Genomic DNA, 23,268 nt, shown 5'->3' with positions numbered 1-23,268 from the left:
TGGCAAACACCTCTGGTCTACACAATTGAAGAGTGAGCCAACAACTGAGAGTGCCTGTGCGTGTCTGTCTGCTGCGGGGTGTGTGTGTAAGCCAACCTTTCTTGACAACCATATGTGCCTAATTTGCTGAAAATATGCTAAGTAGTGCAATTCTTTAAGGACTATTAGAGTACTCTCTGATAAGACCACCCGTTCTATTGCTTTGGGTTGGTTTCTCCCGCTGAGCATGCTGAACTTGAAACTTTAATAAGGACTGTTATACTCTTTTTTTTTGCAGAAACACAGTTCTCCCAGAAAAAGGCAGGCAGGCATGCAGGCAGACCTGCAGACAGACAAACAGACTGTGAATTCTCCAGTACGTTTTGCTGTAAATCAACATAGGGACATGCTCCAAGATGCTGGACCATTTTTGAAAAGTAAGAAATAAATTATTAATTAGATACAGATGACTCCAAATACCAGAGATCTTTGCCACATGGGACAAAATGAATCCAGATCCTTTTTAAATCTTTCAAAGGACATATAAATTATAAAGAGGGTCGCGCAAATGGTGTTTTATGTGCATGTGGGTGGGTTAGCGAGACTTTCTCGAGGACTTTAAATAGGGCTTTAAAATAGCCAAAGATAGTATGAGTGGGAGAAGGGATTAACCTCCTTTTGTTGTTTTCAAGCTAATGTAACATTAAAATGTAGAATTGTGGTCAATATTCTAATGATGGCATTGTTGAGAATGTCTCAAGAGGGTGAAGTCATTGTGACCACTAGCTGTCCATGCCCTTTAGCTCAGGTAGTAAATCTAACAAGGTGGTTAGAGGTCATATTTATGAGACGTCATTTCATTAGAAAAACACCAACTGTAATACCAAAATTATTTGACAAACCAGAGATATTTTTATGCAATTCATTTCATTGTAGGTAGCATCTTGCATCAAATCAATTAAAAAATCCTCTGTTCAGTAAACTGTTTTTCTATCAGACAGACTCAGAGCAAAGCACTGGGATAGACATGTGAATGGGAAGCCATAGTGCTGGTAAAGACTGTAATAGAGTCAGAAGAAATTGAACCATTACAAAATAAGTCTGTTACATAACCCACAATTGGTCACTGAATTTTACATATTGATGTGATTTCTAGTGCTAATGTTTTGAATCACCATTTTTCAATGTAATACTTGATCTCAATCTTAGCCACTTAAAAATCCATTACCCTATGATGTCATTTACCACTCTACTCCTTGTCTTGGGGTGTCTTTTGCTCTCTGTAAAGTTTTATTTAGGTAAAGTAAACAGTGCATAAAAGTGTCTCAGGCTGAAATGGCATGCTGCTGTAGGAGCTGTAGTTCTCTTAAGGCCTGCCACTCACTTCACACCTAGGGTTACATGAGCAGGCGGGCAGGATTTTGGGACGACTAGAAATCCCCCATAAATCCTTCCAGAAACATATAAAAGTTGGCATTCTAGTCGGTGAGAGTAGAATGTTTTTTAGGATTCCTCCGTCAGGAGGAACCCTATTGGAATTGTTGATATTATTAGGGTTCCTCCAGTAGGAGGCAACCTATTGTTTTTGTTAGTATTATTAGGGTTCCTCCGGTAGGACCTTCTACAATGTAAATCTTTATAATATTTTGCCATTTTGCGGAGGAACCCGCATCGCCACTTGCAGCTATATTTATTATTATTATTAGGGTTCCTCCAGTAGGAAGGAACCTATCGTTATTGTTGGTATTCTTATTCTTCTTATTATTATTTTTCTTCTTCTTGCGCCCCAATATCTCAAAAAGTCCCCGGTCATACATTTTCTAATTTGGCACATTGATACTTCATCCAAGTGGGTACCCCCACACCAAATATGGGCCACATCGGACCATAGGGGGCGCCACAGGCCACGGCCAAAAGTCCAATTATAAAAGTGATGGTATTTCCACCCCATTGCTCCAATTTTTCTGAAACTTGGTGTGCATGCCTAATTTTTCACGAGGAACAAAAAAGACACGTTGACCCATAGGTCCGCCGGGATGGATTTTCCTGTATTGTGATAATTTTGGAAAACATTCAAAATTCCTCTGCTCTTGAACCAAAGGTCTAATTGACTTCAAATTTGGTACAGATATGTATCATTGACGTATTGAGAAATGTTACGTAAAGCAATTGAATCAAGTACAAAATGGCTGAAAGGGGTGTATTTATGTAAATGTCCACATTGCCTCAATATGTTTGTGTCACTAAATCAAATGTATTTTTGAAGGATGCTTCAAACCTAATAGGCTTTAAGGTGACATGCCTCCGAAGTACCATGCAAAGTTTCAACTTGATATGTAAAAATATGACTGAATTACAGCTGTTTGAACTTGGACCAAATCTGACAATGCTCGCCATTGGAGAAACAGCTTTTTTTATTATCCAGTTATTGAACTTTGTGTATTCCATGCCTGGGAATGACTCAATTGGCAATTGAATCAAAAACAAAATGGCTGAAAGAGGTGTATTTATGTAAATGTACATATTGCCTCAATTTATTTGTGTCAATAAATCTAATATAATTTTGACTGATGTTTTTTCAAACCTAATAGGGTTCAAGATGACATCTCTCTGAAGTACCATGAACAATTTCACCTTGGTATGCCAAAATATGATTGAATAAGAGCTGTTTCAACCTTGGCTGAATCTAACAACACTTACCATAGGAGAAACAGTTAACTTTTTTGTACAGTAACTGAACATTTACATTTACATTTATGCATTTAGCAGACGCTTTTATCCAAAGCGACTTCCAAGAGAGAGCTTTACAAAAGAGCATAGGTCACTGATCATAACAAAAAAACTAAAAACTAAACAAGTGCCAAAAGGGAAGACCCATAAGAGCATGCAGTTATACAAGTTTACAAATTAAAACAACATGAACCACAAAAAGTGCAGGACTGTACCTGTGGAAGAACAATCAATAGTAAAATATTTCACAGCGAGTACAAGACTTAACTTCGTTATAACTAACCTACATGAGCAACAAGTCACTCAATAAGAGTCATTGTGATCCTGGAGGAAACTAGCAACAATACATATGTGAGGATGCTGTTCATTGACTACAGCTCTGCATTCAACACCATCATCCCCTCCAGACTGGTCTCCAAGCTTGTGGACCTGGGACTAAGCACCTCCCTCTGCAAGTGGATCTTCCACTTCCTGACGGGGAGGCCACAGGTGGTGAGAATCGGTGACCGCACCTCATCTGTACTGATCACCAACACAGGCACCCCCCAGGGCTGTGTGCTCAGCCCTCTCCTGTTCTCCTTGTTCACCCACGACTGTGCGGCTACGCACAGCTCCAACCTCCTCGTTAAGTTTGCTGACGACACAACCATCGTGGGCCTCATCTCTGACAGTGACGAGTCAGCCTACAGAGAGGAGGTTGACACCCTGACATCATGGTGTCAGGACAACAACCTCTCTCTTAACATCAGCAAGACCAAGGAGATGATTGTGGACTTTAGGAGGCGGCAGGAGGAGGAGCATGCACCCCTATTCATCAATGGATCGGAAGTGGAGAAGGTCAGCTGCTTCAAGTTCCTCGGGGTGAACATCAGCAATGACCTCACCTGGTCTGTTCACACGGACAAGGTGGTCAAAACGGCCCGTAAGCGCCTCTTCTTCCTGAGGAGACTGAAGAAGTTTGGTATGGACTCAGTCATCCTTACTAACTTTTACAGATGCACTATAGAAAGCATTCTGACTGGTTGTATCACAGTGTGGTATGGGAGCTGCACAGACCGGGACCGCAAGGCCCTACGAAGTGTGGTCCGTTCTGCTGAGTTCATCATCGGCAGGAAGCTCCCAGCCCTACAGGACACCTACCACACACGTTGCCTTAGGAAAGCCAGCAGGATTCTAAGAGACTGTTCCCACCCATCCTTCAGTCTCTTTACCCCGTTGCCTTCTGGCAGGCGTTACCGCAGCATCCGGTCGCGCACACGCAGACTGGACAACAGTTTCTACCCAAGGGTCATCAGGCTTCTCAATGGACACTGATATGGACATTTTTACTGCACACTAGTCACTTATACACTGTCACTTTCAGCTACTGGTTGCTCTTTCAGTAACATTGCACTACTGTACCTCGCCACCAGGCTCCTGTTTGGTCATCGACATAGTCACTGATCTGTAAATTTGCACTACTGCACTGTACTCCATTTAGGTTAGATTAGTTTATAGGGTTGTAACAGGTTTTTTTTTTTTTTTTGTGTATTAGGGTTAGTATAGCGTACTATTTATTGTTATCTGTAATTTAGGAAGTTTTAGTGTTAGGGTTAGTATAGTCGTTTATTTATTGCCATCTGTATATTTAGGAAGTTCACTTATCTAAGCTCAGCATAGATGTAAATTTGTTCTGTGTACTTATATGTTATGTTATGCCAGGTGCTTGCGTTGTCTTGTCTTAAGAATTTCAGTGCCCAGTCTAACCTTGTGTTGCTCTGTGCACCTGACAAATAAAAGACTTGACTTGACTTGACAACAGGTCTAGCCAAGCATTCCTAAGTGCCGTTGTACTCCCGGAACAAGTGTGTCTTGAGCCTTTTCTTGAAGTGTTGAACACGTCAATATTCAACATTGAGAATAGCTCAACGAGCTGGAACGGTAACCTGCAAAGTATAAGGTCGTAGGTTCGAATCCAACTACACTGTTTGAGTCTGTCTTAAATTTGAATATATGTTTAGTAAAACAGGATGACATCGTTCTGAAGTACCATGCGCAATTTCACCTTGATATGTCAAAAGATCATTGAATTACAGCTGTTGAAACTTTCGCCGAATAGAACAATCCATGCTACAGGAGAAACGGCTTTCTTTTTTTATACAGAAACTGACCCAAATTTCTCAGCCTTGCGGGTAGCTCAATGGGCTGAAACGTTGTCCTGCAAAGTGCAATGTTACAAGTTTGGATCCAGCCACAGTCTTTGGCCTGACATAATTTTGATTACTTGTTTAGTTAAACAGGCAGACATCCTTCTGAAATACCATGCGCAATTTCATGAAATTTCACCTTGAAATGTCAACCGTTTCTTAACCTTTGTTCCAAAGCTGACCAAAAACGAATACTCATATCACGCAGTCTGAGCACAGCTAGATAATCAGCGTCAGCACCCTTGGGTACCCAGCATGCAGTGCGGCATGTCAAAAAACGCTAAGACTTGTGGAAAATAGTTTGGTTACAACAGCCTTGCGAGGGATTTCAGTTGTTGTGTTCGTTCAGTTAGATGTTTGTAATGTTATTGTTGGTTAGTTAATATAATCTTGTTGGTCACCCTGATTGTGAATGTTGTGTAGTTTAATCTCAAAAGAGAGTCGGCTACTGTACCTTAACAGATTATTCTTGCAAGCACCTGAACATGAGCTCTGCCCAGCCCAGCCCCGTTGCCCACATGACTACTGTTAGTTGTGCTTTGGCTGAAATTCGGGAAAGACATAAACTCCAGAAGACATTCAATAACCTGTAAAAAGCTAATACGCTGCCCTTTCTATTTATAACATTTCAACAGTTGGTGTATAGCAGAGAGGATAGAGAGACTGACTTATAACCTTATGCTCATGAGTTCCATTCCCCATTCAGCCTATTGTTGTTGGCCAAACATTAAGTAGTTTTGCTCTCTTGTTGTCCAACTCTTGACCTTCTACAATGTACATTTTTATAATATTTTGCCATTTCGCGGAGGAACCCGCATCGCCGCTTGCAGCTATATTTATTATTATTATTAGGGTTCCTCCGGTAGGTAGGAACCTATTGTTATTGTTGGTATTCTTATTATAATTTTCTTTTCCTTGCGCCCCAATATCTCAAAAGGTCCCCGGTCATAAATATTCAAATTTGGCACATTGATACTACATCCAAGTGGGTACCCCCACACCAAATATGGGACACATTCGACTGTAGGGGGCGCCACCGGCCACGCCCTAAACTCTGATCACCAGAACCGCATTTTTCCATCTACGTAATATTGCCAAAATACGAAAATTCCTCACGAAGGATGATGCTGAAAAACTAATACATACTTTTGTTACATCCCGATTGGACTACTGCAATGTGTTGTTCTCTGGCCTCCCATTTACCTACCTAAAAAATTTACAGCGGGTGCAAAATGCTGCTGCTAGACTATTGACTAAAACAAGAAAGTTTAATCATATAACATCTATTCTTGTCTCTTTACACTGGCTCCCTATCCAAGCCAGAGCTGATTTCAAAGTTTTACTACCAACTTACAAATCTCTGCATGGATTGGCACCACTGTACCTCTCCCGTCTCCTTGCACCCTATTGCCCCGCTAGGACTTTAAGATCTCAAGATGCCGGCTATCTGGTAATACTCAAAGTTAAGAAAAAAACAGCTGGAGGTAGGGCGTTCTCATTTAGAGCACCTCTTCTCTGGAACAAATTACCCATCTCAATTAAGGAGGCTGATACTGTTTCGACATTTAAAACTAGATTAAAAACGTTCTTATTTAGTCAATTCTATGACTGTTAAAAGGAAGTATGTGTGTACTTTCTATGTAAACCTGGGGTTTGTGCTTGCCTGTGTGTATCACATGTCACTTTTAAATTGTAATTATAGCTTATGTCCCTGTGGTGTGGGGGGTTGGAGCTGTCAGGACCTGCTTGGTCATCGGTCTGCCAACGTTGGACCAGGTCGTCACCCGGAATCCGGTCTCCATGACGGCCAACAGCGAGTTTCCCGGTCCCATCCAACGTCTATAAAGGCGAACAATGGGTTTTGGTGTTTCAAAACCCATTGACACTGTATGACTATGTTTAGCTTGTGTTCTGCTCCTCTCTCCTACCAACCGTCTCTGGAGGAGGGGATCCCTCTCTGAATTGCTCCTCCCAAGGTTTCTTCCATTTTTTCTCCCATTGGGAGTTTTTCTGGGAGTTTTTCCTTGTCTTCCTTGAGGGTTTAGGTTGGTTGAGGGGCAGTTCTATGGGCGTATGTGAAGCCCTCTGTGACATGCTTGCGTGTAAAAAGGGCTATACAAATACATTTGATTTGATTTTGAAAGTGATGGCATTTCAACTCATTGCTCCAATTCTTCTGAAACTTGGTGTGCATGCCTCATTTTTCATGAGGAACAAAAAAGCCCATGACCCATAAGGTCCGCCATGATGGATTTTCCTGCAGCGTGATAATTTGGGAAAACCTTCAAAATTCCTCTTCTCAAGAACCAAAGGTCCAATTGACTTGAAATTTTGTACAGGTATGTAACATTGATGTATTTAAAAACGTTACTTAAGACAGTTGAATAAAATACAAAATGGCTGAAAGGGGTGTATTTATGTAAATGCAAACACTGCCTCAATATGTTTGTGTCACTAAATCAAATGTCATTTTGAATTATGGTTTTTCAAACCTAATAGGCTTTTCACCTACCAAAGTTTCACCTTGATATGTGAAAATATGACTGTACAACTGCAGTTTGAGCTTGGACCAAATCTGACAATGCTGCCTTATTTTATTATCCAGTTACTGAAAATGCAAGATCTGGGAATGGCTCTATTGGATGAGATGTTGAGCTGGTAAATGTAGGGGTTGTAGGTTCAAAACCAGTCAAAGGCAATATTTTTTTGGGGGGACAAAACTGTTTCTATTCTTCCGGTCAATCCTCCGGTTGTAAAACATAGCCATGAGTGTTTATTTGAGCCCATAACAACACTCCGATCATCTGTTTAGCAAGACTGTGTAAACCACTGCAAAAGCTGAGCCCAGCCTATGATTAACACACTGGTGTTAGTAATTACAGCCAACTTCCATTGGCCACAGGGCTGCTGTCTGTGCTACTGGATGGCTCCCAGATGTGACCAATAGGGACAGAGGAGACAAGATGGCCTATCAATCCTGTCAGTTTTTCTCAATTGCTAAAACACTAAGGGCCCTATCTTGCACCCAGCGCAATTGAGTGTCATTGCTAGTTTGCACTCGACGCAAAGCCGACTTTTCCCTCCACAGACGCACGTCGAAATGACTTTGCGCTCCCGTGGGCGGTTCAGCGAAAAAGGAAGCGTGTTCCGGCGCAAACGTTCCCTGGTGCTATTTTGCAGTTTCCGAAAAAAAATTCAGTTACTGACCAGGAAAAAAGTGGTCTAAAGTCAATGGCGTGTTATTCAGATGCTATTTTAAGGGCGCAAGATTGGTCCGTGCGCACTGCTGGCGAGGCCAGGGTTTTCTTTCATGTAGCTAATTGTGCAGTCTGTTGTCAATACCTTAAACCATTTCCCATGGTATAACACAATTTGCAGATCTTACTTATTGTCAGAAATAATAATCTATCAAGTATTGCACAGTCAGTCGGTGAACAAGTTTAAGAAAGTTTATTGCTTGCGACCGGCCCACAAGGAGACAAAACATCACACGCCATTGTGCTGCTAGCATGTTGTGCTAGCTAGCTATTTAAGCAGCCCCACTCTTTACAGTCATTGGTTAAGACAAAGGCATGCAAATGTTTCATGGCTCTTCTTCATTGGCTCCTTGCGTAGACCTGGTGTGCGTGTGTGCGTGCTTGAGTGTGTGCGTGCTTGAGTGTGTGCGTGTGTGTGCCTTTTGACCCCTGTAAGCTTGACCACATGATTAACCCAACACAGGTAAGGCCAAACATCTTTTATGGCCTCTCCAGTAAGAGAGAGTGGTCAGCCCAGGTCACCTTGTTTACATATGCCTCATGTTACCCAAAGTTCAGATTTGGGGGTAGGCTTCTCTATACACACAAGGAATGCTAAACACATAATCATTTTTATACAGGATAAATGTGTTACATCTTCAATTTTTCCAAAACGTATACTTTTTAGCAAAACTCTAAACACATTCTCATTCTCAAAACACATTCTGCACTCTAATACACATGTCATCCATACTGGTAAACACAAATGGCAACAATCTAATACAGAAAACATGTCATTGACAAAACACAATCACTCAAAATTGATTTCACTTGTTTCAAATGATGTGACACAACCAATATAAGCCAGTTCAGAGAGCAAACAGGTTGTTGAAGGTGGGAAAATATTCCTTGTGATGTCGACGAAGTGCGACATCACAGTCGACGAATTTTGGAAAACCTTCAAAATTCCTCTGCTCTTCAACCAAAGGTCTAATTGACTTCAAATTTCGTACAGATATGTATCATTGACATATTGAGAAATGTTACTTAAAGCAATTGAATCAAGTACAAAATGGCTGAAAGGGGTGTATTTATGTAAATGTCCACATTGCCTCAATATGTTTGTGTCACTAAATCAAATGTATTTTTGAAGGATGGTTCAAATCTAATAGGCTTTAAGGTGACATGCCTCTGAAGTACAATGCAAAGTTTTACCTTGATATGTCAAAATATGACTGAATTACAGCTGTTTGAACTTGGACCAAATCTAACAATGCTCGCCATTGGAGAAACAGCTTTTTTTATTATCCAGTTATTGAACTTTGTGTATTCCATGCCTGGGAATTGCTCAATTGGCTGAGATTTTGTGCTGGTAAGCAAAGGGTTGTAGGTTCAAAACCAGTCAGAGGTATGGTTTTTTATTTTTTATTCTGACAAAACGGTTTCTAGTCTTCCGATAAATCCTCCGGTTGTAAAACATAGCAATGCGTGTTTATTTGAGCCCATCACAACACTCCAATTGTCTGTTTAGCAAGACTGTGTAAACCACTGCGAAACAAACCAGGTTCACCACAGTAGCTAGCTACTGGAGGTCAGATGGCTGAGCCGTTAGGGAGTCGGGCTATTAATCAGAAGGTTGTTGGTTCGATTCCTGCCCGTGCCAAATGACGTTGTGTCCTTGGGCAAGGCACTTCATCCTACTTGCCTCGGGGAAAATATCCCTGTACTTACTGTAAGTCGCTCTGTATAAGAGCGTCTCCTAAAATGACTAAATGTACTTGTAGTCTACGCATGGTAGAGATAATGCTAATGGTTATCTCTAATGAAGTAAAATTGATGATTCATTTCAGTAACCTAAGCCAGGACACATCCCCACTGATGCTAGGCATGATTCGAAATTCCCTTCCATGACAAGTTAAGGCACTCCAAACAACCTTTTATAAAAACTATAAGTAAGTTATTCTTTACAGCAGCAACCCAGTCATCCTGTTGTCCCATTTTTATAGGAAATTTATAAGCAGTTTCAACTTTGGCTGAATCTAACAACGCTTACCACAGGAGAAACAGCTTACTTTTTAATACAGTAACTGAACATGACAATATTCAACACTGAGAATAGCTCAATGGGCTGGGATGGTGACCTGTAAAGTATAAGGTCGTAGGTTGGAATCCAGCCATTATCTTTTGGCCTGTCATCATTTTGATTATCTGTTTAGTTCAATAGGATGACATAATTCTGAAGTCCCACAAACAATTTCACCTTGGTATGTCAAAATATGATTGAATTGGATCAGTTTCAACGTTGGCTGAATCTAACAAAGCTTACCATAGGAGAACTAAGAATTGTAATTGTTAGTTTTATTATTATTAGGTTCCTCCGGTAGGAGGGAACCTATTGTTATTGTTGGCATTCTTATTATTATTTTTCTTCTCCTTGCGCCCCAATATCTCAAAAAGTCCCTTGTCATAAATTTTCTAATTTGGCACATTGATACTACGTCCAAGTGGGTACCCCCACACCAAATATGGGCCACATCGGACCATAGGGGGCGCCACAGGCCACGCCCAAAAGTCCAATTTTCAAAGTGATGGCATTTCCACCCCATTGCTCCAATTCTTCTGATACTTGGTGAGCATGCCTCATTTTTTATGAGAAACAAAAAAGCCTCAGGGACCCATAAGGTCTGCCATGATGGATTTTCCTGTACAGTGATAATTTTGGAAAACCTTCAAAATTCCTCTTCTCTTGAACCAAAGGTCCTATTGACTTGAAATTTGGTACAAATATGTATCATTGAAGTATTGAGAAATGTTACTTAAGGCAATTGAATCAAGTACAAAATGGCTGAAAGGGGTGTATTTATGTAAATGTACACATTGCCTCAATATGTTTGTGTCACTAAATCAAATGTATTTTTAAAGGATGGTTCAAACCTAATAGGCTTTAAGGTGACATGCCTCTGAAGTACCATGCAAAGTTTTACCTTGATATGTCAAAATATGACTGAATTACAGGTGTTTGAACTTTGGCCAAATCGAACAAACCACGCTACAGGAGAAACGGCTTTCTTTTTTTATACAGAAATTGACCAAAATTTCCAGTCCTGTGGGTAGCTCAATGGGTTGAAATGCTGTCCTGCAAAGCGCAAGGTCACAGGTTCGCATCCAGGCACAGTCTTTTGGCCTGTCATAATTTTGATTACTTGTTTAGTTAAACAGGCAGACATCCTTCTGAAATACCATGCGCAATTTCATGCAATTTCACCTTGAAATGTCAACCGTTTCTTAGCCTTTGTCCCAAAGCTGACCAAACACTAATACTCATATCATGCAGTCGGCACCCTTGGGTACCCAGCATGCAGTGCGGCATGTCAAAAAACGCAAAGACTTATGGAAAATAGTTTGGTTACAAAAGCCGTGCGAGGGATTTCAGTTGTTGTGTTCGTTCGGTTGGATGTTTGTAATGTTATTGTTGGTTAGTTATAATAATCTTGTTGGTCACCCTGATTGAGTATGTTGTGTAGTTTAATCGGACCAGTGAATCGGCTGCTCTACAGTCACAGACCTTGCAAGGAGCTGAATAGAAGCACTGCCCTAGCTCAGTTGGCAACATGACTATTATTAGTTGTGCATTGACAGAGCCTGGAAATAGATCAACTCAAGAAGAGTTTCAATATCCTATAAAAAGTAAATACTCAGCCCTTCCTAATTATACAGTCTCAGCAGGTGCTGTAGAGCAGAAAGGCGAGAGAGACTGACTTGTTACCTTATGCTCATGAGTTCAAATCCACGTTCAGCCTATTGTTGATGGCCAAACATGAAATCATTTGCTCTCTTGTTGTCCAAGTCTCGATCTTCTACAGTGTACATGTGTATAATATTTTGCCATTTTGCAGAGGAACCCGCATCGCTGCTTGCAGCTATATTGTTTGATATGATTTTGTTTCTTATTTTATGTATTACATGCTAGTAATAATTTTTATACTGTAACATATACAGGGTTTACAGAGTTTGTGCCTGCAGCAGACCAACATGTGTTTAACATATTCCCTTGTCTTGCAAGGGCACCACTTGGTCTACTGCAGCCTTGATTAATGATCCAATTTGAATTTGTATGTGTTAGACAACTTTTCAGTCATGTGACCGGTGTCCCCATTTTAGTCAGGTTTGGGTGTATATAGGAACACGTTTTACAAATTACTTCGAGTTTTGTTTACGATACAGCTCCGGTGCGTTAGGCGCCTAGTCTTAATTGTGAATACCTTTGTTAACCATTGATCTGAAGGTATGTTTTGTATTTGATGATATTTCATTATCATTGTATTGATTATCCTACTATTTAGATAATAAACTATTATTGTGCATTTTGGCATTACTTGTTCTCCTTGAAACGTATTTATCAAGCTACGGCAGTGAAAACGTTGATCTAGTCTGGTTGATGCGGCTAACTGATTATAAATATAGACTTTTGGAGTAGGTTTTAACTTACAGTTTTTTACGATTGGATAAACACTAAAATCAAAAGTATTACACAATTATCAAAACCTTCACTCAAGTCGCAAAACAACGGCTCTGATTGGCACCACTATGAGCACATGTCCACATCACACTTTTTGCGAAACAATACACACAAGTGATTTGCAAAACACTAAACACACTTGTATGCATTAGACACAGAAGTATATCAAGATGTCACTTCTTTGCAATTCCAAAGCACTGACAGTCAAATTACCACACCTATGTGGCAATTGGTTAAACACAGCCATTAGGTGTGCAGACACAAGATTGCTTAATTGTAGACACACCAATCAGGTTTAAGCATTATAAAAATGCAGCAGGTGCGTTCACCTATCTTCAACCAAAATGGAAGAAATCAGAGGGTGACATTTTACAGCAGGTTACATGTATTTTGTTCTACATAGGATTGAGGGTCTAGCACGACAAGGAAAATGGGCGCCATATTCAACCAACAGCAAGAAAGACAGATTGTTACTGTAACATGGTTCTAGCCAATAATGCAATAAAGCTCAGAGAAATCCAAGCCAACAATATTGGCGACCATGCCATTTTCCATGATGTCAATCAGGTCTCTCTTTCTACATTGGCACGCATCCTGACTAAAAATCAGGTTGTGATGAAACAGATATATCGAGTGCCTTTTGAGCGTAACTCAGAGAGGGTCAAACAGCTGCGGCATGAGTATGTGGAGGTGTGTATTGTTCACTTTAGCACTCTAATGTTGCATACCTTTTTACATGTAAATGTACCGTATACTAAATCTATGCTGAACTACACAATCTAGTTTTACAGATGGATGCTGAGGCAATCCCTCAGGAATTTATATATATAGATGAGGCAGGGTTTAACCTCACTAAAGTTAGAAGGAGAGACAGAAATATAATAATACAACAATAATCTAAATACAACAATAATCTAACCTAAAGTGAATTGTGGTTCCCAAGCCAGGGACACCAAGCGTCTCTGGCCTTTCAATTCACCGCCTACAATAGTGTATATCATTTGATCACTTTGTTTATGATTTGAGAGCAGTGTTTTATTTTGAGCACAGGTAAATCTGTTTTGAGGTGAAAGTTTCATTTTGCAAAAGGATTCAGAGGTTTTGTAAAAAGTACTTGAAGATGAGGTTTTGTGTTTACAGTTTTGAGAAAATGGGTGACTGTTTCAAGAAATGTGTTTTAGTAATAGTGAAAAACTGTAAGCATAATGTCTGAGTTTGTTTAGGCCCACTCTCATAGGGGCAACCCTCACGGAAAGAAAATGTATTCATTCCACAATATATTGAACACATATCTGTACATTTATTTAATGTATATCATTCCATATAATTAGGATTCCCCCGTCAGGAATAGGCTTTAAGGTGACTTCCCCCTGAAGTACCCTGCAAAGTTTCACCTTAATATGTGAAAATATGACTGAATTAGAGCTGTTTGAGCTTGGACCAAATGTGACTATGATTGCCATAGGAGAAACGTCTTAATTTATTGTTCAGTAACTGAACACTGCAAAGTCTAGATCTTGGAATGGCTCAATTGGATGAGAGTAACAGAAGGGTTCCAGGTTCAACTCCAGACATAGGCGTTTTTTTTTTTTTACAAAACAGTTTCTAGTTTTCTGGGTAATCCCGATGTAACTATTATATCAATTTTACAATATTTTGCCATTTTGAAGGAGGAATTCGCCATTGCTGCTTACAGCTATATTTTTTTACATATAATTCAAATATATTCTACCATATATTAAACATACATGTGACACTATATCTTTACGTATATTACCAATACATTTTCCCATGTAAATCGGAATACATTATGGTGGTATTTATAGATTTAAAATTGCATATATTTTGGGATATATAAACAAATATATCATATATTCATGTTGAATATGTTGCAATATATGGAAAACGGCAATCATTGCTGTATTCTGCAACATATTGCAATATATTACATGAATATATATGATAGTTTATAATATATTAGTAATATATTTATCATCAATATATTATCCCATGTATTTCCGTACAATATAATTATTAAATCCCATATATGGACATATATTGCCTAATATATCACATCATATTTTCCAATATTCTGCAATATATTTTCCTTCCGTAAGGGAAGATTTTTGATGGAATGAGAAGGGGGGACATATTCACAAAGGTAAACAAGGGGATGTGTTCAGCGTTGATCCTCAAAGGACCAATCGGCACCAGAGTGGGGGAATTTTATGGGGGAGATTGATGGGATAATACCCCTATGTCATGGGATGCCATATGTGTCAATAGCACAACATTTGAACTCCATGCAACATGAGTGGACATTTTTGTGATTTAAGAGAATGATTATTGAACTATTTCTAATGCCCCCCCACCTTTCTCCCTCTCTCCTTTGCACTGTCTCTCTCCATCCCTCCCCCTGTGTCCCAGGGATGTGTAGTGTGAGGCTGTGTTGTCTAGGTGTCTGATGTCTACCGGGGGTCATGATTCAGACTGGAGCAGATCCTGCCGGACCAACCAAAGTAAGTTCCTCACTCTACTCACTCACATTGTCGAACTACACAGCTCCAAACCTGCCGAATCTTAATTTATGGACTAATTGCTTGACTTTCAATCAAGAATTAAATATATAGTATAGAGCAGGGCTGCACAATTACAATTCAAAGCGGTCCTTTGACTAACATTTTCTCCCCCCAAAGATCCAAACCATTGGGAGGGGAGGGGTGAGGGGTGCTGGTGTTTCTGATTGGCTGGTAGGTGGCATTTAACTCTGACAGCATAAACTCGACAGAAAACCTCCCTCCATGTGCCTGTGCCTCTTCCATAAATGTTATATAGCGGGACAAGTTACCCCTTCTCAGCGTGAGAAATACAAGGTGTGGCGTTTGAGATATGAACTGGTTGAAATACGTGGGTCTTTCCCCCTTTTCATAGCCTAAAATTGTAAAAGAGGTGAAGTGACGTTAAGTTATACGTAACCTACAATGGCTAAGTACAAAACATTAAGTAGTGAGTCTGTTGGAAAAAAGCATGGAAATTATACGTGTGCTTTATATGGTTTATAGCAGGCCTGGCCAACCCGCGGCTCCCGAGCCGCATTCGGCTCTTTGCCTGGTCTCGTGCGGCTCTTCCATTCATATCGAATTTTGTGTTTGTGTTTTTTTAATGTGTGTTCAATGTTCATGTTGAGTTCAATATTTTCATCCCAAGCAAATGCACCTCTGACATGAAGTCAGTCTGTATACATTCACTTTGTATCTAAAATAGACACGCGAAACGTGTTTGGTGTGGACCAACATAAAACTCCACACTGAGCTTGGAGGGAGGGAAAACTTTCTTGTTGAGTAAACAATTGGTGTCAAGTTCGCTCTGAAAATGGCAGGGAAAAAATGCTCAGCAAAACCCAAATATGAAGATGAACACAGGATGTTTTTAACAGATTGTGAGAGTTTATATTTTTTGTTGAACGTAATGGCCATTCTGCCTTATGCCAGGCATTATTAGCACATTTAAAGGCTTCAAATCTTCAGCGCCACTTCAGCTCACTCCATGCTAACATTGACCAGGAATTTCCAAAAGGGACTTAATTTCGCAAGAACAAGGTAATCACTTTGAAAAGTCAGGCAGAAAAGCAGATACAGTTGTACAGTTAATTGTTGTCACGTTAGTCGTATCTTTTCTTAAAGTAGGCTACACAAGTTCCGCATTCTGACACCTCAGCCTCTGCATGGGTTGTACCATGTGAGGGAGTTCTCCCCTCCCAAATAGAGTTGGTTGGGTCCATAGCCCGTCTTTTCCCAAAGGTTTTCTCAGATAGGCCACCGATAGCAGGGCCGGGGGGCCCCTACCGTAACGATATGCGTCAGCGAGGATGGATGGGAGCATGGCCAGAGTGATGGCATCACTAGACAAGGTTTTACCAATTGAAAAACGTCTGTTTATTTTGAATGTAGCTCAGTCCCTATCTTGCATCACATCAAATGTATACGTCCTATGGGGCCCAGAATGTTTACAACGTCTGGCTCCGCGTGATTAACACTGATCGTTAAGCAGTCTAAAAAATGGTATCAATATAAAAATACGATCCCTTTCTGTAATCATGATACCCCCCAGAAAGGTTCACTGCACCCCCAGTCAAAGCAGACTGCATCCGGCTCTGTTTGGTATACAACAAAAGTGGGCCGGTCTTGGGCCTGAATTTCCTGGGCTGAAAAGTGGCCCCACTCCGGCCCTGGTGACATGTACAGTAAATCTGTCTGAGCAGAGGTCTGTGTCTCTCTGTCTGTCTCTGTGTGTGGTATGTATGTGTGTGAGTGTGTGTGAGAGAGAGAGTGAGGAAGGGATGGGGCGATGTTCACGTGTGCCCATGTGTAGGATGTGGCTCTTTGCAGTAACAAGGTAAAAAAAAATGTCTCTTAGTCTCTGACTGGTTGGCCACCCCTGGTTTATAGGGAACATTGAACAATGAAAAGGAGACGTGAAATTAAAGATTCTTTACTTACATTTAAATTCACATTTATTCATTTAGCAAATAAAACGAGTAGCCTCATAAAAGCATGATTCGCTGTTTTTCTGATAAAATGACGTGGTCTCAATGCAGGCAGTCACTGTCTCTGAAATTATACTATTCCTTTAGATCTAAATTCAAATGGTCAATGTAGTCCTTGAAACTATGTTCTAAATGTGCAAATTTTCATATATAAATATTGAATTGAAGGCAATGCACTTAACAAAAAAAAATATGGGAAAGGGTATTCATTTGGACCCCCCCAATGTCTAACCCATGGTTACGCCCTTGCCTGGCATAGAGCCTTAAATAAGACAAACACATATTTCATGTTGGTCGTAGATGGTTGAGTTGAATTTAAATGTTTTTTGTTTGTGTTTGTGATTTTGGCTACAAAAGAGAATGTCCACTACTGCCTCCTGTGTTACTGCCAGTGTTGGGGTAGTTATTCCAAAAAAGTAATAGATTACACATTTTGGTTACTTAAAAAAAAAGGTATGCTTTACTTTACTAGATTACTCACTGCTGAAAGTAAATAGTTACACTACTAGTCACATTACTTTTGGATTACTCCATAACATTACCTGACATGCACTATAACTTACTTGCCAAATAATAATATATTAACCATATATATGCCCAAATCAACTCAAATTCTTATTATAATGAGGACATACACAATGTCTCTCATTCATCCTTTTTAATACCACAAAGCTGACAAAAAAGATGTGAACATCAGCCTTAAAGTTATCAAGCATAACAAGGCTACAGTACTGGCAGTAAACAAAATGTCTCAAAATAAAATAATGCTTAAAACTTTAAATGGAAACATTTCTTTAGAGGGCGATTTCACTGTCGAAACAGGCAACATTTCCTCTACTATGTATGCTGCTACAAGCCTGTTTATCTCTGCCTTCAACCTTGGTTGGAAGTCAAGTCGTGGCTGCTTGGCTGGTGTTGGCAACAATGGCATATGGCAACTTTTTGGCGTCAGTGTCACTCAAGATCCGGGGATCTTTAGTTACTAGTCTTGAGTTAGCATGTTGCCGTTGAAGATGCTTTGACAGATTAAAGGTTGTGTTTGCGGCGGTGGAGAGGTGTTTTTGGCCAGGGCACAATGTACATTGTACAGTTAAGTTTTTGTTTTTATTGCGCAACTAATACGAAGTAATGTGCCTACATCCATCCTTTAAAATACATCCTAAGTGGCTCTGCCATTCTTGTTTCGCCTCTTGAACTCTGGCGCTAAGGTCAAAGTGACGAGTGCTATGCAAACACACACGTACTATAAAGGGAGGTTTGATTTGTTGCTTTTTCTCCTCCCGATATGCAGATCGCAGTAATGCACGTAACGCAATACATTTTTTCATTAGTACCTGTTATAAGATTACTGAAGTTATCAACAGTAATGTGTTACATGACTGCGTTACAGACAAATGTAATCTTATTACAGTAACACGTTTACTTTGTAACACCCCCCAACACTGGTTACTGCGGTGAGATTTCTGATGACAAGGGAGTTCTTATTTTTCTTTCCCTCCCTCCTTCCATCTTCTCTCACACAGCACTGTATTTACTGCTCCTCTCTACAGAGCTGGATAAATATTCATATTTCAGATTCTGGGGGTGTTTGTGTGGGTGTGTGTAAACCTCTGCTGTGTGTCCAATCCATCCATCCCTTTCTCTCTGAACACAAAGTAAATAACCCACAGGTGTATCAGACCAACAAGTGGTTTACTGCAATCTACAGTAGATCTTACCATACAGTGTGTGGGTGTGTGTGCAAGTGTCCACACTGTTGACAACTGTATGTGTGTTTGGTCACTCTACTGTCTCCTTCTGGGGTTGACTGTCTGGGCTGCTTTTCCCATTCTCTTTCAAGTTGAAGGGGTTTAGCTTCTCCTGTTGTTATGTCTTGCCTTTAAAGCAGCCATGACAGCGTACAAGTCAGGCATTCATTTTACTGTAAGTGATAACTGGCAGGTCAGAGACCTTTTCAACACCATAAACTCCTCCTTTCTCCAGGATACTAGACAGAGCAAGGCCAGATGGGGATCCCTCAGGGTCCCAGTGAGCAGGATTGGGTTTCATATCAGTCCTGGGGACCTGGGCTTGAGAGGATATAGTTCATGTATTGTGTGGTGAATGGACCATGAGGCAAAACCTTGGAAAAGTCTGTAGTCATAGTTCCACTGGAATGAGGAATTTTGAAGGCGCAACTGCATGTTTTTAGCAATGAGAACGTGTATTTTCTGTCTCCATTCAAGTGGGTACCGCTACATTTCCATATACCTGCATTTTATCTCTCATTTCAACACAACTGTCATAGAATTGTATTTGGGCAGTTCAATGCACCCTTTTTGCATACAATACCATCTCACCTGCTTATGAAAATAAAGCATCACCATCGCAATATTTCTGCTTACTCAAGTGCAAGCTGGCTGTTCCATACTGTAGGTCAATCATGAACGTAGGTGTGTAAAAGACGTGGTCTTGCAAGTTCCGTCAGAGGCACTGTCCGCGCTGACCAGGAGTCGAACTTTCGCGCCACCACTACCAACTACGCCAACGAAAAGCTAGCAATTTGTTGGCGTGGGTGGCCTGTTACATACTTGAGGAGTGAGTTTCATCACGCACCGGCTACATTCACCCCTCAAATTCACTCCAGCCGGTTAGCTTATGCTAACCTAGCGATCCGGGTCACGGCACCAGTGTAACAGACGTGGTCTTGCAAGTTCCACCAGAGGCACTGTCTGCACCGTCCAAGCGCCACCACTACCTTCTCCTCCGAAATTTAGGGTTAGGGTTAGCACTTTGTTTTTGGCTGGGGGGGATGGGGGGTGGAAGACCCCTTTGTTTTGAAGAAGAGTTGTGTTATGTATATCTTACATAACGCATTTGACTGCAGATAGACTTTTCTCCCTTGCCTTAATGAGTGAATGGAATGATACAAGTTGATTTGTTAAATTATCTCCAAACTGTGTGGATAGACAGCAGCATTTCCGTATCTTTGTATTTATGTAAATCCTAAAGGGTTTTATGAAATTATGTTTGCAGGACTACTGTGATAAACCCTGTAGATTCAGTGTTTCCTTTAGGATTTTTTTTTGCAGTGAGGGCAGGTCTTCCACCCCCCCCCGCCCCCGGCCAAAACAAAATGCTAAACATAACCCTACATTTCGGAGCAGATTAATGCAATAGTCTAATAGCTAATGTAATATTACACATTTTCGTCCTGTTTCCCCTAAAGAAATAAAGTTAGCATACTTAAAGATACCTTACAGCAGGGGTGTCCAATCCTGGTCCTCGAGGGCCACTGTCCAGCATGTTTTAGATGTTTCCCTGCTCCAGCACACCTGATTCAAATGAGTGGTCATTACCCGGCTTCCACAGAACTTGATAACGACCCATTCATTTGAAACAGGTGTGCTGGAGCAGGGAAACTGTTGGAGATTAATACTTCTGACAGAAACATCTAAAACATGCAGGACAGTGGCCCTCGAGGACCAGGATTGGACACCCCTGCCTTACAGTATGTTCTAAATGGCATAAATGCTGCCAATTAATAATTGATGTAACAACTTATTGTAAATGGTCAGTGGCCTATAGGCTATAGCCTATTGATTAAGGTAGGCCACTCGGAAGAATGTACACTGTCTGCTTCATTTGTTCTTGATAGGCTAAGCATTCTGTAGCAAATAATAACAATACCCACTATTTATTCATTAAAACCACTTCAGCATAATAATGCACCTAAAATACAAACGTGAGCAAGGGCAGCAATCGCTATCGAATCAACAGACGTGCAATTTCGCTAGCAGGGGAAGAATACAAACAACAAAAATCACCAGTTAATTTAAATTTGCAAGAACTGTAGACTATTACAATAACAGGCTTAAATACATAAGTTATACGACTTACAGTTCTCAAGGACCCACACGCGCAATCTCAACTGCGCTGTGAAGCATGTGTTGCTATTCTCCGACATACGCTCTAACAATCACAGCTGATAGACTGACATTTTTTTTTTACAGCCCTATTTCTGATACCGTGGCGGCAGAATGTAACCGTGGCGGGCCGCCACTGAAAAATCAACATAGCGGAAACACTGAGATTATCACTTGCCTTTAGTGTAATTTCCCATCTACAAATGTATTACATTAAGACAAGGTTATGTGTTTCAGAGAATGTGTGTGATTTATTCACGGAGCTAAGTATGAGTGTGTGTGTCAATATGAGGATGTTACTGTGGATGGGGCACTTACCAATTGTCTAAAGGTCTAGAGCAGCATCTCATCTGGGATTGCTCCTGTTTGGTTTGGCTCTAGGCCCAAAGCCATTGAGCAGAAACTGCTGATCCTTGTCTACAGTTCTACTGCACATGCAGTACCTACCCAAAACACTCTTGAGAACCCTGTCATACGTGACCTAGCCTTGGTTATAACAAGTAACTGCATGTCAATGGCAACTAGAAGTTACATTTGTGTCAGCAGACAAAAGCTATGGGGCATTATGTAATACTGGACTGCAATTTTATATACAGGTCCATGTCTCTCATCTCCTTCTAGTGATTTGTGATTTTGTTGGCTGGTGGTCATAAACATGTCACTTAAATTGATTCAGAGATTTGTGTTCAGAGACATTTACATTTTGTCATTTAGCAGACGCTCTTATCCAGAGCGACTTACAGTAAGTACAGGGACATACCCCCGAGGCAAGTAGGGTGAAGTGCCTTGCCCAAGGACACAACGTCATTTTGCATGGCCTGGAATCGAACCAGCAACCTTCTGATTACTAGCCCTATTCCCTAACCACTCAGCCACGTGACTCCCTTCAGACTCTAGAGACACAAGGTCTCTAGAGTCTTTAATCTCAAGGACTTCAAACTGTCCAACTGAGAATGGCTGAAGATCTACGTACTCGCTGACTGTCAGTCACTTTAAACAGAAGGGCTCTTTGCATGGCAAATATTTAGCATTGAGCAAATGGAATCTGTAAATTGGAGGAAGAGACGCGGTGTCCTCTCTACACAAAGACAATGTGTGCCTCAATTCTTTAATGTCAGTTCCCAGTTTTACTTCAGATGGTCTGCAGCATCTGTGGATGGACCTGTAGCTCCAATACCATTGGCAAATACAGCAATCAGCCATAACGTTATGACCACCTGCCTCATATTGTGTTGGTCCCCCTTTTGCCACCAAAACAGCCCTGACCCATCAAGGCTTGGACTCCACTCGACCTCTGAAGGTGTGCAGTGGTATCTGGCACCAAGACATTAGCAGCAGGTCCTTTATGTCCTGTCAGTTACGAGGTGGGCCGCTATGGATTGTACTTGTTTGGCCAGCACATCCCACAGATATTTGATTGAGATATGGGGAATTTGGAGGCCAAGTCAATCCCTTGAACTCATTAATCAGTCCCCCCAGGATTTCGCAGGCCTTTGTGAAAGTTGCAGGCAAAAATTCCTGATTTTGCGCTAGCTTTTCCAAATAGTTGCGATGAAAGTTGCTGTGTTTTTTAGGTGTTTGTTAAGATTAAATTGCGGGCGCAAGTGAAAGTTGCAATAAAAAGTTGCGAATTTCCCTCTTTGTAATTTTAATTGAGTTATTGGTTGAAAAATAAGTAATTAATAAACAAACATTCATTTAAGAATAAAACCATTGACAAATGGTCCCCTAAATAACCTTACCAACATGCCAAACAAAAGATAACCAGGACTACAAAAATGTAGCAAAATAGGCTTTACTTATCCACAACATGAAACAGAGACCTATGGATCAACAAAATTCAAGTATACAAAAAAGTCAGTTCAACTCGAAATCAATACTGAAGTGAAGCGGAAGGGAGAGAGTGAGAGGACACTTCTCACTCAGTATTCACTCATGCAATTGGCTGTTAACGGCCACCCGCCCGGCCATCCACATGTGCAGTGTTTCCCACACATAGACTAATTTGTGGTGGTGCGCCACAGAATCAACACTGGCCGCCACATATTGTGTTTAGTATTTTTTTTTTACAATATTTAGGTTAAAACACGCAGCGTATTCGTTCAGCTGCATTTCCTTTCCCTGGTCTCCCTCCGTTTCTCTGTCACTCAAGCATCTTTCTCACATA

At 40.7% G+C, this 23,268-nt stretch overlaps 1 protein-coding gene across 4 annotated transcripts in view; it reads left to right on the top strand.

Moving 5' to 3' along the window:
- erg (ETS transcription factor ERG) overlaps positions 1–23,268 on the top strand; it is a 116,697-nt gene that overhangs the window by 12,686 nt on the left and 80,743 nt on the right. For 3 of the 4 annotated variants that reach the window (XM_047017130.1, XM_047017134.1, XM_047017133.1), the window contains exon 2: positions 15,078–15,169. In XM_047017130.1, the coding sequence (XP_046873086.1) occupies positions 15,131–15,169 (39 nt within the window). In that variant the 5' untranslated portion in view covers positions 15,078–15,130. Of the gene's footprint in view, positions 1–277; positions 417–15,077; positions 15,170–23,268 lie in introns of all 4 variants that reach the window. The other variant, XM_047017131.1, reaches the window with a different exon arrangement.

This window comes from Hypomesus transpacificus, unplaced genomic scaffold (assembly GCF_021917145.1).
Source record: "Hypomesus transpacificus isolate Combined female unplaced genomic scaffold, fHypTra1 scaffold_48, whole genome shotgun sequence".
NCBI lineage: Eukaryota > Metazoa > Chordata > Actinopteri > Osmeriformes > Osmeridae > Hypomesus > Hypomesus transpacificus.
This window is presented reverse-complemented; position numbering and strand designations above follow the sequence as displayed.